This window comes from Peromyscus maniculatus, chromosome 16 (assembly GCF_049852395.1).
Source record: "Peromyscus maniculatus bairdii isolate BWxNUB_F1_BW_parent chromosome 16, HU_Pman_BW_mat_3.1, whole genome shotgun sequence".
Lineage (NCBI taxonomy): Eukaryota > Metazoa > Chordata > Mammalia > Rodentia > Cricetidae > Peromyscus > Peromyscus maniculatus.
The window spans coordinates 39,420,085-39,433,867 of record NC_134867.1 but is presented as its reverse complement, the minus strand read 5'-3'; the positions used below and the strand labels follow the sequence as shown (position 1 = coordinate 39,433,867).

The 13,783-nt window shown below is 46.8% G+C and overlaps 1 protein-coding gene across 25 annotated transcripts in view; it reads left to right on the top strand.

The window, feature by feature from the left end:
* Map7 (microtubule associated protein 7) overlaps positions 1-13,492 on the top strand; it is a 142,033-nt gene extending 128,541 nt beyond the window's left edge. For 12 of the 25 annotated variants that reach the window (XM_076552681.1, XM_076552679.1, XM_076552673.1 and 9 more), the window contains 8 exons: positions 663-873; positions 4,604-4,778; positions 5,143-5,244; positions 5,604-5,654; positions 6,078-6,135; positions 7,652-7,751; positions 9,883-10,106; positions 12,063-13,492. In XM_076552681.1, the coding sequence (XP_076408796.1) occupies positions 663-873; positions 4,604-4,778; positions 5,143-5,244; positions 5,604-5,654; positions 6,078-6,135; positions 7,652-7,751; positions 9,883-10,106; positions 12,063-12,073 (932 nt within the window). In that variant the 3' untranslated portion in view covers positions 12,074-13,492. Of the gene's footprint in view, positions 1-662; positions 874-4,603; positions 4,779-5,142; positions 5,245-5,603; positions 5,655-6,077; positions 6,163-7,651; positions 7,752-9,882; positions 10,107-12,062 lie in introns of all 25 variants that reach the window. The other 13 variants (XM_076552680.1, XM_076552672.1, XM_042262226.2 and 10 more) reach the window with 2 other exon arrangements.
* The last annotated feature ends 291 nt before the right edge of the window (positions 13,493-13,783 follow it).

Sequence of the window (13,783 nt, the reverse complement as noted above, 5' to 3'; positions counted from 1 at the left end):
TTTGAGATGAAGTCTTGTGTATCCCATGGGCTGTCTCCCAAGTGCCGAGATTAAAGGTGTGCACCGCCACACCTGACCAAAAAGAGAACTCTTAGCACAATAGAATGGTGCAAACCTGTGATCCCAATAGTCAGGTGGCTGAAGCAGGAAGATCATGAATTGGATGCTCACTACTCTTTAGTGGGTGTCACCTGCCACCTCCCTGGCCCGAGTCCTCGACATGTGGCCTGGGTGCTAAGGATGCTCATTAGAAGGCGTTCATACTCAGGTAACAAAGTCGCCAAAGCATAGGCATGCACAGGGACACTTGTCATATCATAGAAGGCACGTGGAAAACCTCATCTTCATCTTGCTCAGAGTGAAGCTTCCCACAGAACCTGACACAAGGCTCCCAGCACACATTTGGTAGATGTTGTTTACTGATTTAACTGCTGTAAAAACAAGACCTGGTGACGGCTCACTTACACATGCAGTTTTTGTTTCCGGTTGCTTGGCTACAGACAGACAGAAGACAGGGAAACCGTGAGAACACACAGTGGTGGATGTTCCCTTTTCTTTGAGAATGATGAACCCCGGGCCTGGGGCATGGGGAATGCCAGTTTTGGGTTTCGTTCCCTGGCTTTCAGTCCCATCTGGTTTTCTCTTTGTGCCTGTTTGTACAGCTGTTCCGGTCTCGACCCCTGCTCCAGCTCCAGACCCGGCCCCCGTCTCAACACCGTCATCCACTGTGGCCGTCGCTGCTGTCCCTAAGGCTTCTGCAGGCACCACTGACCCTGAAGAGGCTACGAGGCTGCTGGCTGAGAAGAGGCGGCTAGCCAGAGAGCAGAGGGAGAAGGAGGAGAGGGAGAGGAGGGAGAAGGAAGAGCTGGAGAGGTAAAGGTTGCGAGTGCCCTCACGCCTGCTCGGTAGCCAGCGATGATGCATTGACCTTCCATTCCTCCTGCTCCCTCTCCAGAGTGCTGACGCGACAGCCGTGTGCCATGCCTGGTTTATTTGGTGCTGGGTATCAAACCCAGGGTTTTGTCCATGCTAGACAAACACTCAATCAACTGAGCTACATCCCCCCCCCCAAACTATTTTTAAAATCAAATTTTCTTATTAGTAGCAATATACCAACATGGATAAGCAAAGGTTTAAAGAGAGGAAAAGGTGTCATATCTAGTTCAAGTAATCGCATACATTTTAAGTAGCCCTTTCTGTTCTCTGAATGCTTGGAAAATGTATGTGCACACGCACAGGCAGATGCATTTACAGATGCATAAGCACAGTGAAGGTACAGTTGCTTTTGCACTTAACACATCTCCAGCTTCAAGTTCCTTCGTTATCTTTGCATTACTGTAGAGATGAGTAATACTGCCAGGCAGTGATGGTGCATACCTTTAATCCCAGCATTCGAGAGGCAAAGGCAGGTGGATCTCTGTGAGTTCAAGGCCAGCCAGCCTGGGCTACAGAGTGAGTTCCAGGAGAGGTGCAAAGCTACACAGAGAAACCCTGTCTTGAAAAACCAAAAAAAAAGAAAAAGAAAAAAGATGAGTAATACTGACAGATGTGTTCTTTCAGTTAAGACTCTTCTCAGCTGGGTAGGGTATTTAACTGCTCCAAAGTTGCCTGTCAGACATATACTAGTGTGGCGGTTTTGGCAGAAGCATTACATGCAAGAAAGGCAAATCGGTAACCAGAATAAGTATCTACTCCAGTAAAGACAGTAAGAAAGGAGCGTTGTTCTTTCCATGGAGGAAGTGGTCCAGTGTAATCAACATGCCACCAGGTCACTGGCTGGCCATCCTGTGGAATGTGCCATATCTGGGGCTCCATTGGTCTCTGATGTTGGCTGATCTGGCCCTCAGCAGTAACTGTAGCCAGGTCAGACTTGGTGAATGGAAATCTGTGTTGTCAAGCCTGTGCATCACCCCCATTTCTGCCACCATGGCCACTTTGTTCATGGGTCCATTGGTCAGTGACAGGGATGGCTGGGAAAAGAGGCCAACTGTCCACAGAACAGGTCATCTGTCTACCTGATTATTGAACTCCTCCCCAGTTGAAGTCATGAGCATTTACATGAGTCCCAAGTATCTTCACATCCTTTGCCCATTTGGAGATATCTATCCACATACTTCTTCCCCAGATGTCTTTCTCACCAGTTTTTCCAATCATGCTCTTTCCAAGTCCTTCAGCATCTTGCCAGTCCATCAGCTACATCCCATGAATCAATGAACAACTGCACATCTGGCCATTTCTCCTTTCAAACAAAACATGTGACCATGTGTAGTGCCTGAAGTTCTATGCACTGTGAAGATTTCCCTTCACCAGAGTCTTTCAGGGTTATCCCCTGTAATGGTGCAGCTGTCTACTTGTGGATGGCACCTGCATAATGTGCAGAACCATCAGTAAACCAGGCCCTGGTCTTCTGTTCCTCAGTCAACCAATCATGGAGCATACCCCAGGAGGCTATAGGTGCATACTTCGCAGCAAACGGCATTGTTACAGGAATAGAACCATTGGTACTTGGGCAACTTCTTCATGTAACTTCCTTTTGCCTTCAGAACCTGCTCGATTATGTATAAGCCACTTCCATTTGATAATGCATTGCTGCTTTGTACATCCTACTCTAGGACTTAGTGGGTCCGATAACACCCAGCTCATGGTGGACAGTTCAGGTCACATGACAACTTGGTGGCCCATTGTCAAATGTTCAGTTTCCACTAAGGCTCAATAGCAGGCCGTGTGCTCTCTTTCAAAGAGGGACTAGTCTGCAGATGATGGTAGATCCTTGCTCCAAAATGCCACAGGTCTCTTCTGTGGTTTACCTATAGGAGTCTGCTAGTCTCCAGACAGCATCCCTGTCTGCCAGTGCCACCTCAAGTACCATCTAGTCTGCTGGATCATACGGTCCAAGTGGTAGAGCAGCCTGCCCAGCAGCCGGGACCTGTTGAGGAGCCTTCTCCTGTTCCAGGCCCCACACAAAGCTTTCCAAGTTACTTTGTATATGGGCTAGGTCCTTGTAACATACCCAAGTGGGGAATGTGCTGTCTCTAGAATCCAAACAGGCCACTAAATGTCGTGCTTCTTTCTTGGTGGTAAGGGGGCCAGGTGCAGTACCTTATCCTGCACCTTAGAAGGAATATCTCTGCATACCCCACTCCTGGTGCCAACTTCTGTCTTAGTATTCTACTACTGTAATACTATGAGACACTATGAGACACTATGACCACAGCGACTCTTATAAAGGAAAACATTTAATTAGGACTTGCTTACAGTTTCAGAGATTTAATCCAGTCTCATCACAGCAACACACAATCAGACATGGTGCTGGAGAAGTAGTTGAGAGTTCTACATCCAGATCCACAGGCAGCAGGAAGAGAGAGTGACACTGGGCCTGGCTTGGGCCTTTGAAACCCCCAAGCCCACCCCCTACACACACCAGTGACACACTTCCTCCAACAAGGCCCCACCTCCTAATCCCTCCCAAGTAGTTCCACTCCCTGATAACAAAACATTCCAACACATGAGCCTGTGGGGGCCATTCTCATTCAAACCACCACAGCCAGGGATGGTCTTCTAGTTCCATTCTGTTGCTGTGATAAAACACTCCGACCGGAAGCAGCTTAGGGGAGGATACAGCTCATTTGGTCATGGTCCACCTTTGAGGACAGCCAGGGCAGCAGCTCAAGCAGGATCTTGAAGCAGAAACCACTGAGGAATGCTGCTCTCTGGCTTGTCCACAGGGTTGCGCTTTGCCAGCCTTCCTATGCATCACTGCCTGCAGAGGACCAGGCTCTGCTACGTAATTAACCATCAAGACAGTCCCCTGCAGACTAGCCACATTCCAATCTGATCTAGGCAATGACTCCGCTGAGGGACTCCTACCTCAGGTCTTCATTCTCAAATTGATAGTTAAAGCTAACTCTTGACAGTTGCTGGACTGGACACCTAATAAGGCTGATGTCAGCCATTGTTCTTGACAGAGGTGGGGAGGACCTCAGGCCTGGTTAGGGCCACCCTATTGGCTGTGCCCACCCTTCACTCCGTGGGAAGCTTCCATGGCCTGCCTTCCTCCTGACCTGGCTCAAAACATTATTATCTCATTTAAAAGGTTTCCTTGGTCCCGGAGACGTGGCTTATTAAGAGCACTGACTGTTCTTCCAGAGGACCTGGGTTCAATTCCCAGCAACCACATGGTGGCTCACAACCATATGTAACTCTGGTTCCAGGGAATCAATTGCCTTCTGCAGGCACCAGGCACACATGTAGTGTGCAGACACACATACAAGCAAAATACCTATACACGTATAATTTTTTTAATTATGATTTCTTGTTGAGGTGTGGGGACTTAGTGGTTATTTCTAAAACTCACCTATTATTCAGGTATTCTAGATGAATAGTAGATCCCTCTGAAAATGCAAGTAGTCCCCAAAATGTCAGTGGTTTTATGCTACAGACTGAAGCTGGAGAGGGAGGAAGAGCAAGGGTTGTCCCGTGACCGTGGGAGAATGTAGCCAAAGTGGGGGTTTCCCTCCAGATCTTTGAACCACTGCCCTTGCACACCCGGCCTCACCTCAAACAAGTGTCTTCACGTGCCTTCATCCTTGTCGTCTTTTCCCAGACAAAAGATAGAGGAATTGGCTCGAAGGGTGGCGGAGGAGCGAAGTCGCCGGGAAGAAGAGGCCCGCAGGCTGGAAGCGGAGCAGGCGCGGGAGAAAGAAGAACTCGCAATGCAGCTGGCAGCCGAGGAGCGGCAGCGGTGGGAGAGGGAGGAGGCGGAGCGTGTGCAGAAGCAGGTGGGGGTCCTGCCCCAGACCGGGGCTGTCAGCAGATGAGTGGGGTGCAAAGCCGGTGTGGGTCCTGCCCCAGACTGGCTGTCAGCAGATGAGCGGGGTGCAAAGCTGGTGTGGGTCCTGCCCCAGACTGGGGCTGTCAGCAGATGAGTGGGGTATAAAGCATGTACTGACGGCTGCTCCCAGATGATCAGAGCCGCTAAGCAGGTGCAAGGCACGCAAGGTCCACTGCTCCAGAAGTGGGGCCACGGGACACCTCCAAGATGAGTAAGGGATTGCACACCGCCTGCCTCTCCCTGACAGCGTGGGGAGCTGGGTCGCAGGCGAGCCAGGCTGGGGATAAGCAGCAGAAGCAACTTGTTTTCAGAAAGAAGAAGAAGCCCGCGCCCGTGAGGAGGCCGAGAGGGCCCGGCAGGAGCGGGAGAAGCATTTCCAGAGAGAGGAGCAGGAGCGTCTGGAGAGGAAGAAGGTAGGGCTGGGGCAGAAGCCTGGAGCCGGCATGGTTCCGCTTCCCTCCTGGATCTCAAGTTGCCTGAAGACCAAGACCCTAGAGCTCTGGTCAGGAACAAAATGTTCTACCTTTGCCTGAGAAACGGCCCTCGGTATTAATTCCCAGAAAGCTGCCATTTTCGCTTTCCCGGAAGCGGTTACCTCTACCACAGAAGCGAAAATGGCTCCAACCTCTGTTAATAACTCCAGTTGGGATGAAGAACTCTGAATTATACTTTCTCCACGTCTTGATAATCTGCTACTTCTGTTATTACCGGAATGCGCCAGGCCGGCTGCCTTCCTGTATCTCATCCCCTCTCTCGTGTGTTCTCTTTGCAGAGACTGGAAGAGATCATGAGGAGAACCCGGAGGACAGAGACGGCAGACAAGGTGCTGGCAGGGCCTTTTTAGCTCCTCTTCTGTTCTGTGAGGCGAAGTCTCATGTCCCCCGGGCTGGCCTCGCTGAACACGAACTTGAACGTCCTACACCTCCTGCCTCCTTTTCCCTGTGCCGTGCTAGCTGTAACTGTTCTTGATCCGTCTGTCCTTTCTTCCTTTCCTTCCTTCCTTCTTTCTTTCCTTCTTTCCTTCTTTCTTTCTTTTTTCTCTCTTTCTTTCTACCTTTCTCTCTCTGTCTCTCTGTGTCTCCCTGTCTCTGTCTCTGTCTCTGTCTCTCTCTCTTCCTTTCTTTCGTCTTCATACCCCCATCCCCTTGGAGGTCAAAACCAGGTCCTTACAGGTGCCCAGGGAGCAACACTCTACCACGGGGAACTTCAATTTTAAATTTGTGCATTGATTTTCTCCTTTTTCTAGAAAACCGCTGAACAAAGAAACGGTGACATAACCAAAGGCGTTCTCACTGGAGAAACAGGTATTTCCACCAGTGAGTTCAAGTCAGGTGAAATGCTACTGTGGAGATCAGCGTGGTGGGGGGGTGGGGGGGGCTACACTCATGGCCCCTCTAAGGGCTTCAAAAAGAGTTTTTTAAGATTTGTGTGTGTCTGTGTGTGTGTGTGTGTGTGTGTGTGTGTGTGTGTGTGTGTGTCCATGTCTGTATGTGTGTGTATGTGTGTGTCTGTATGTCTGTGTCTGTGTGTGTCTGTATATCTGTGTCTGTGTGTGTGTCTTTATGCCTGTGTCTGTGTGTGTGTCTGTATGTCTGTGTCTGTGTGCACACACAGAGGCCAGAAGAGGATGTCAGATCCCCTGGAGCTGGAGTTACAGCTGGTTGGGAACTGCCTGACATGGTTGATTTTAACTGCTGAGCCATCTCTCCCTAAGGGCTTTAAATGTACACATTTTGATAGGGTTTTGTTGATCTGTCTCTCTGGGGTTTTGTTTGAACTAGAGCCTTATTCCATACTACAGTCTGGATTTGAATTCACTATGCACCTGAGGGTAATCTTGAACTCCTTACCTCCTCCTCAGACTCCCAAGGGCTAGGATTACATGCCTACATTACTACCCCCAGCTTAAATTTACATGTTCGTAACTTGTATTTATAACAAGTCTCAAAAAAAAAATTTAAACATTATTTCTTTTAGTCCTGACTTTAAAAGAGAGGTGAAATTTAAAGTGTTCTGGTTTCGTTGTAACTTGTTCATATACTGTGGTCTTTGGGCGGATTATCATTTCTTGGAGATTTTAAAACAAATGATGACTTAAATGAAAATGAAATTGGTGTTAGTTTTCTACTCCTGTCTAGTTAAGATTGGTTCTGTTTCTGCGTGTGATCTGTGGATGGTGGAGAGCTCCTGCTTGGTGACCGTGTCCCAGCTGGATCAGTCTGGAGAGCGCTCACAGTGGCGGCGTTTTAACCCTCTCTCTCGGTTCTGTTTTCCTTTGCTCAGAACTGAACCCACAGCCTCATCCACAGCCTCACGCATGCCATTCGGGTATTGCACCTCACCCACCCCCCACTGCATACGGTGGCATTTCCAAGAATGTTACTGCTGATCCGGGCTATCGAGGTTGATAAGACTTGAACTTAGCCCATCCTAGATTTGAGTCAGATGTCAATAGCGTTGCCTTAAGCTGGACTCCGACATCGAGTAGAAAATTAGGTGGCAAAGTTAGGGACAGCAGCACACTGTGAAGTGAAGTGTGTGTGTGTGTGTGTGTGTCCAGAACTGACTTAGTACAAACAAATAAAACAGTGACATTTATTTCTGCCTTGCAGTCCACTGAGCAGTAGGAACTTTGCCCATGTTAAAGCATTTAATCCCCACAGTAGCCTGACCGTTATCCAGGAAGGGTTAGGGTTTGACTTGCCCGGCGTCCCACAGGTAGGAAGTTGTAGAGTCAAGTCGTCTATCCAAGTTCTGGTTCCTAGGGGTTGGGTTTGACTGGAGGATGTTAGTAACGTTTGCTCTCCTCTCTGTGTACAGAGGCGTCGGCCCTACCATGTATGAACTCTCCAGGACACGCAGAGTCTGCAGACAGCCCTCATGGTGTCCCCTTACAGCAATCAGAAGTGACCACAGAGAGGTGAGTTAAAACCGAGGACTTGTCTATTGCCACATAGAGTGCGAAGTACTACTGTCTTCACCCCCAGGTGGAACGCCAAAGTTTTAACTGGAACGCTTATTTTTAATCTGTCTCTTTAGTTTTTTTTTGTAGAGCTTGTAACTCTGAGTAAGAAAAGGGAAGTCGCTTTTTGGTTCCCTCTTCATGGTGAGGTTGGAGTGACTCTTGAAGGATATTACAGCCAGCCCTACTGGTGCAGGCTGGCAGTCCCTGCTTCTTGGAAGGTTGAAGCAGGAGGCTAAAAATGCAAGGCTAGCCTGGGCTACAGAGAGAGCTCAAAGCACTGGTCAGCTTAATACAGAGAAGCAGGGAAGGGGAAGGGGAGGGAGTTGGTTCATCTGTGCTAAGAGTACTTTAAACGCCAGTATTTTTGATATATCGGAAAGCCAGGTACAGTAACCCCAGCACTTAAGAAGGAAGCCGAAGCAGGAGATTATTGCACATTTGAGGCAGGTCAGGACTACGTAGCAAGACTGTTTAAAAAAAAAAAAACAGGTATGATGGTTGGTTCGTGCCTATAATTCCAACATGTAGAGACTGAAGCATTTGGATTTCTGCTTATTTGAGGAAAGCCTGGGCTACAGAGTGAGAGCCTGTCTCCACGACAAAGAAGAACACACAGAGCAGAAGGACACAGTGGCACACACTTGTAACCCCAGCCCTTAGAAGATTGAGGCAGAAATATCCCAAGTTCAAGGCTATCCTCTGCTCCATTTCATTGAGTCTAGCCTGGCCTACGAAGTGAACAGGGTGAGACCCTGTCTCAGAAAAAAAAGAAGAAGAAATAAATAAAACAGCGAGACAGAAATAATGAGAACTAATTTACATTCCCATCAACCATGTATAAGGATTCCTCCGTGCCCATCACATCCTTGGCAGGATTCTTGTCAAGGCCTGGCCATTTCCTCACCTGTCTTCTTCCTCCGTCACAGAATCCCCACTGAAAGCACATAGAAATGTAGAGGGGTCAGGCTCTCACACTGGTTGGCCTAGAACTCAGTGTAGACCAGGCTGGCCCCAAGTTTGCAAAGATCCTCCTGCCTCAGCCTCTGAGTGCTAGGACCGTAGGTATCTACCACCATGCCCAGAAGCACATAGAGCTGAAAGGGGTGGGACCAGCAGGATGGCTCAGCAGCTAGAGGTGACCTCCGCCAACCCCGATGACCTGATTCCATCCTCAGGACCCCCGTGTTGGAAGGAGATAACGGTCTCCTGCAGGTTGCACCTCTGCATGCACACATGGCATGTGCATGTACATGCTCGCACACACATAAATAAATGTCATTGCTCTTCAAGAATTGAAAGCCAGAGCCAGGCGGTGGTAGTGCACACCTTTAATCCCAACACTTTAATCCCAGGTAGAGCCAGGCAGATTTCTGTGAGTTTGAGGTCAGCCAACAGAGCATGTTCCAGGACAGGCATGAAAACGACACAGAGAAACCCTGTCTCAAAAAAAAACAAAACAAAAACAAAAAAGAATTGAAAGCCAGGCGCGGTGGTGAACACCTTTAATCCCAAGAAGAGGTCACTGTGAGCTCAAGGCCAGGCTGGTCTGCATAGTAAGTTCCAGGATAGTCAAGGCTATATGTAGACACCCTGTCTCAAAAAAAAAGAAAAGAAAAGAAGAAGAAATGAAGGACATTATAGCATGTTTCTTTTATTAGTGATCTATTCCAGCAAATTGTCCTGTTTGATAAGTGTTATAACAAAGAAGCTTTTTTAAATCTAAGATGCAAATCTGTCACAACTCCCCTATCCCCCCCCCCATCACATTTGTTATAATGATGTGTTCAGTCAATCTTGTATATTTATTATTATCGAGGGACACACATGCCAGGGCACACAGGTGGAGACTAGGAAGTAACTCTGTAATGCCAGCTCCCTCCTGTATGTGGATTCTGGGGAGCAAACTCAGGTCATCAGGCTTGCATGGTGTGGCAGCAAGCCCTCCACCTGCTGAGCCATGCATCCCTGTGGCCCTGAGTTCCTGGTGCATTTCAAAGCAGTAAAATTATTTTAAAATAATTTTTTTTTTCCTAAAAAATAAGCTTAATTCTAACTCATTTTACTTTTGACCTTTCACATTCCCCAGTTCTCCGATTTCGGAAAAACAGCCAAATGAAAATGGAATGTCCGTGCAAAATGAAAACTTTGAAGAAATTATAAACTTACCTGTTGGCTCAAGGGCATCCAGATTAGATGTCACCAACAATGAGAACCCAGAAATTCCTTTGAAACCAATTTTGGCCTTTAATGACGAAGGGACGCTTGGGCCCCTACCTCAGGTAGATGGTGTGCAGACACAGCAGACTGCAGGTGAGCTGGTCTTCACCCGCCTTCTGAAGTTGTCGGGACCAGTCCCCAAGAGAGGGTGGATGGTTGTTTTGTCCTTTGGGGGCACAAGTAAGCCACTGTAGAAAAGATTGCATGTGGGTCCTACAAGTTGAATTTTTGAGTTGCTTCGGGCAACTTCTAGGCCCTTTCTGCCCTCCCATTCAATCTGCATCACCCTTTGAGCATCCATCCGCCAGTCTTGTCCAGCAGCACTGGGTGCCAGGCATCAGAGAGGCTTCATGTTGAACTAGACTCTGCTGTAACTGATGCGCCACTGGGTCAGCTTCTTCCCTGGAGACAAAGCTGGGCTTTGCCCCTCTTCCTCAGGTCTTCAGTACGTGGAGACTGCCTTGGGTTTTCTTGCCATTTTTCACTCACTTGTGTTTGGTAACCTTGGTTCATATGTTACTACTGTCTTTTTAAAACACAACACAACACAGTTAGGAGAGCAGTCGTGAGAACAGCACTCTGAAGCAGGATCTCCCAGAGCCTGACGGCCTTCCACTCCTTGTTCACGACTACCGAGCCTGCCCGGGCCTCGCTGATGCAGGCTTCATGACAAGTTGCCCTGAGGTCTTCATGCAAAAAGAACAACAGCTATTCTGGCAACCCAAATAAAAAGCAGCACTATTGGGCTGGAGAGATGGCTCAGAGGTTAAGAGCACTGACTGCTTTTCCAGAGGTCCTGAGTTCAATTCCCAGCACCCACGTGGTGGCTCACAGCCATCTGTCATGAGATCTGGTACCCTCTTCTGGCCTGCAAGGTTACATGGAGGCAGAATGTTGTATACATAATAAATAAATAAATCTTTTTTAAAAAATTAACAAAAAAAAGCAGCAATATCAAATATTTCTAATTCAGTGGTTGTGGCCGGCTCCCTAACACAACCCCAGCTATGTGAGGGATGAGTAGACTAGGCCTAGATCTCTATCTCAACAAGCCTAGGTTTTGTCTACCCACCTTCCCAGCAGATCACATTCACCTGCATTTCTTTAGACTGTGCTTAGCGGAAGAACTGGCCGAATTCCAGATGTGGAAATGGAGTCAGTAGAGGGGCTGTGCTCAAACTGTGAACCCTTAACAACTCTAAGGAGTGCGGAGGCCCCTGACGAGCCAGTCCCCAAATGAAACCTACCTTCTTTTCTCCTCTAGGGTATTACTGGCTTTAGTAAACTCCATCTTCTAGGCTGTGGAAATGGTTGTCTAGCCCCCTGGGGTCTGGCCTTGTGATGGTCCAGCCTTCAGAACCAGCCTGCTCAATGTTCTGTTGGTGGAAACAAATACGGCGGCAGCGGGTGCTGCTTCCCGACGTCACAGCCCCCAGATGTGCTGGGAAGAAAAAACTTCCAGCTGGTTTTTTCCGCTTCACTTCCCATGTTCCTTAGGCTAGCTGTCCTTCCGGTCTCTGTGCTCGCCCATCCCCCCACTGCCTCTCCCTGGGAAGTAGTCTAGCTTCCCATGAGTGGCATGGCGATCCTTTGGGTGACTGCTTATTGATAACCATTCCTTCATCCTCCCCTGAAGTTTGGAGCCCTAAGCATTGAACACTGAGGATGCAAGGCAAATGAAGGTAGTTTTCTTAGAGGTTATGGATTTAAATGATCAAAGCATGGAGTTTCTGAGTCAGTGATATTCCCTGAACTGAATGGAAAGGGCATGCATTTTTCCTAGTACTGGCATTAACTTAAATATGCTTACGAACCCCAACACAGTCTCCCGTTCTTGTTTACCTTTGGTTGTTTTGTGGTGCTGGAGAATCGACCCAGAGCCTCATCTATGAGCCATACTTCCAGCACCACAATATCCCTATACAAGATACTATATATAAAGTCATGGTGATTTTCTTTTAGAAATATAAGATATTGCCATAGTATTCTGTAAATGCGATTTTAGATGAATCTGTATTAATCTGTTTTCTTTTCTGTCTCCTCATGTAGAAGTTATATGAACATTTCCTCTGAAGAACCAAAGCAAACATTTTCTACAATTAATGGAATTTCAGGCTCCAAAGGAACACCTCCCTCCAGTTTTCTAAAGAATTCTCAACCATCATTTTGAAAAGACATATTAAAGCCAGCTAACGACAACAGACTGGGCAGTTTTTCTAATCATTTTCGCCAATAGAAAGAAATGCCCCTTAATCTTGATACCTTGAGGTGGCTTTTCCAGTGTGTTCCTTCTTAGAAAATCAATATTTTTCTGCATTCTTAAAAAAAAAGAGCACTTGACTATAAAAGAAATGGACTGGCAAAGCATGATTTTTCACACAGATCTTTTAATTTTTAAACTTCAATATGTAAAATTGGCAAAATAAAAAATACCTTTTACAATGTAATACTTGAAAATGAGTACCTCTCTGCTCTCCAAGTAAGAGTGAATGGGGTTGTTTTAAGCAAACCTATTTGTTTAAATGTTACTGCACACGCTATTTGTAGAGGCAGAAGACGGTCAGGCCACCGGGCTCTTGAAAACACAGCTTGTCCATGGGCATCCTGCAGACCCAGCTGCCACAGTCTTCTTGGGACTCCTTTTACAGAACTATACCGACAAGTTTGAAAATGTGAAAACATTTTTTTTTTTCAGAGCAAGAAAATAATTTGCTGTTCTCTTAAGTAATGTATTTATAATAAAAGTTTTTTTTTCAGATAAATAAATTAGAACAATGACAACTCTGCAGATCTGCTCTAGTAGGTGCACTCTGTCTGCTGCCGTGGGAGAACGTTAGGATGATGCAGGGCTATCTCTGAAGTCTGCGTGTTGCTGCTGTCCCCAGTGACGGTGGGACTATATCTCTTTGCCTTACGTGATCACAAATGATGGGGGGGGGGGATAAATATTTACTGTTTCTTTAGATCAAAAAAGAGTCTGGTTCTGCTCGTTTCAGAGCAGTGAGGAAATGCTGGAGTGACGACTGTGTGCGGGACAAGGACCTCCGTGGGTGTCCTGGGTCTGTGTGGCGTCCGTCAGCCCTTCGTTTCTTGTCGTCATTCCCCACTTTTGCTGCTGAGCCTCGCTGTACAAACTTGCACTTTCATTTGCTACTATAAATTCAATTTTATTTTCCCACTTCAAAGGCAACTAATGAGAAATGAAGAAGGGACTGCTGGGGGATATGGTTTTATGTGGAGTGTTAATGAAAGATAAATTTCTACCACTATGATGTATTGGTTTTATACAAAGAGCGAATGATTAATCTACAAGATTTAATGAGAGGTTATTCGTTATTGGATTATTTCTTTTAAATCCAAGCACATAATCTTTACCAACAGTTTGTAATTTGTTAAAATATTAATTTGTGGGGTTTTCCTGTTCTTTGGTTGTCCATGTACATCTAGATACTGTATTAAAAAAAATTCTGTCCAACAAAGTTGTTTTATTTATTTAAGTCTACCAAACATGAAACACCAATACAATCTATGGCATAGTTTTACCTGTAGGATTTTCATATGTTCTAACTTGGTTCAGGTGCACACATATCCCCTCAGCAGCCATGAGGCCATGCACTGTACTACCAAACTACGCTTCTGCCCCATGGTTAATTCCTGAGTCTTCAAATTACCTTCCATTTTAATTTCAGTGGCTTTTCCCCAGCTCCTGTATGGGATAGGTTTATTTAAAATTCAAAGTAAGCATTGTATTTTGGCTAAGTTGTCTTTAT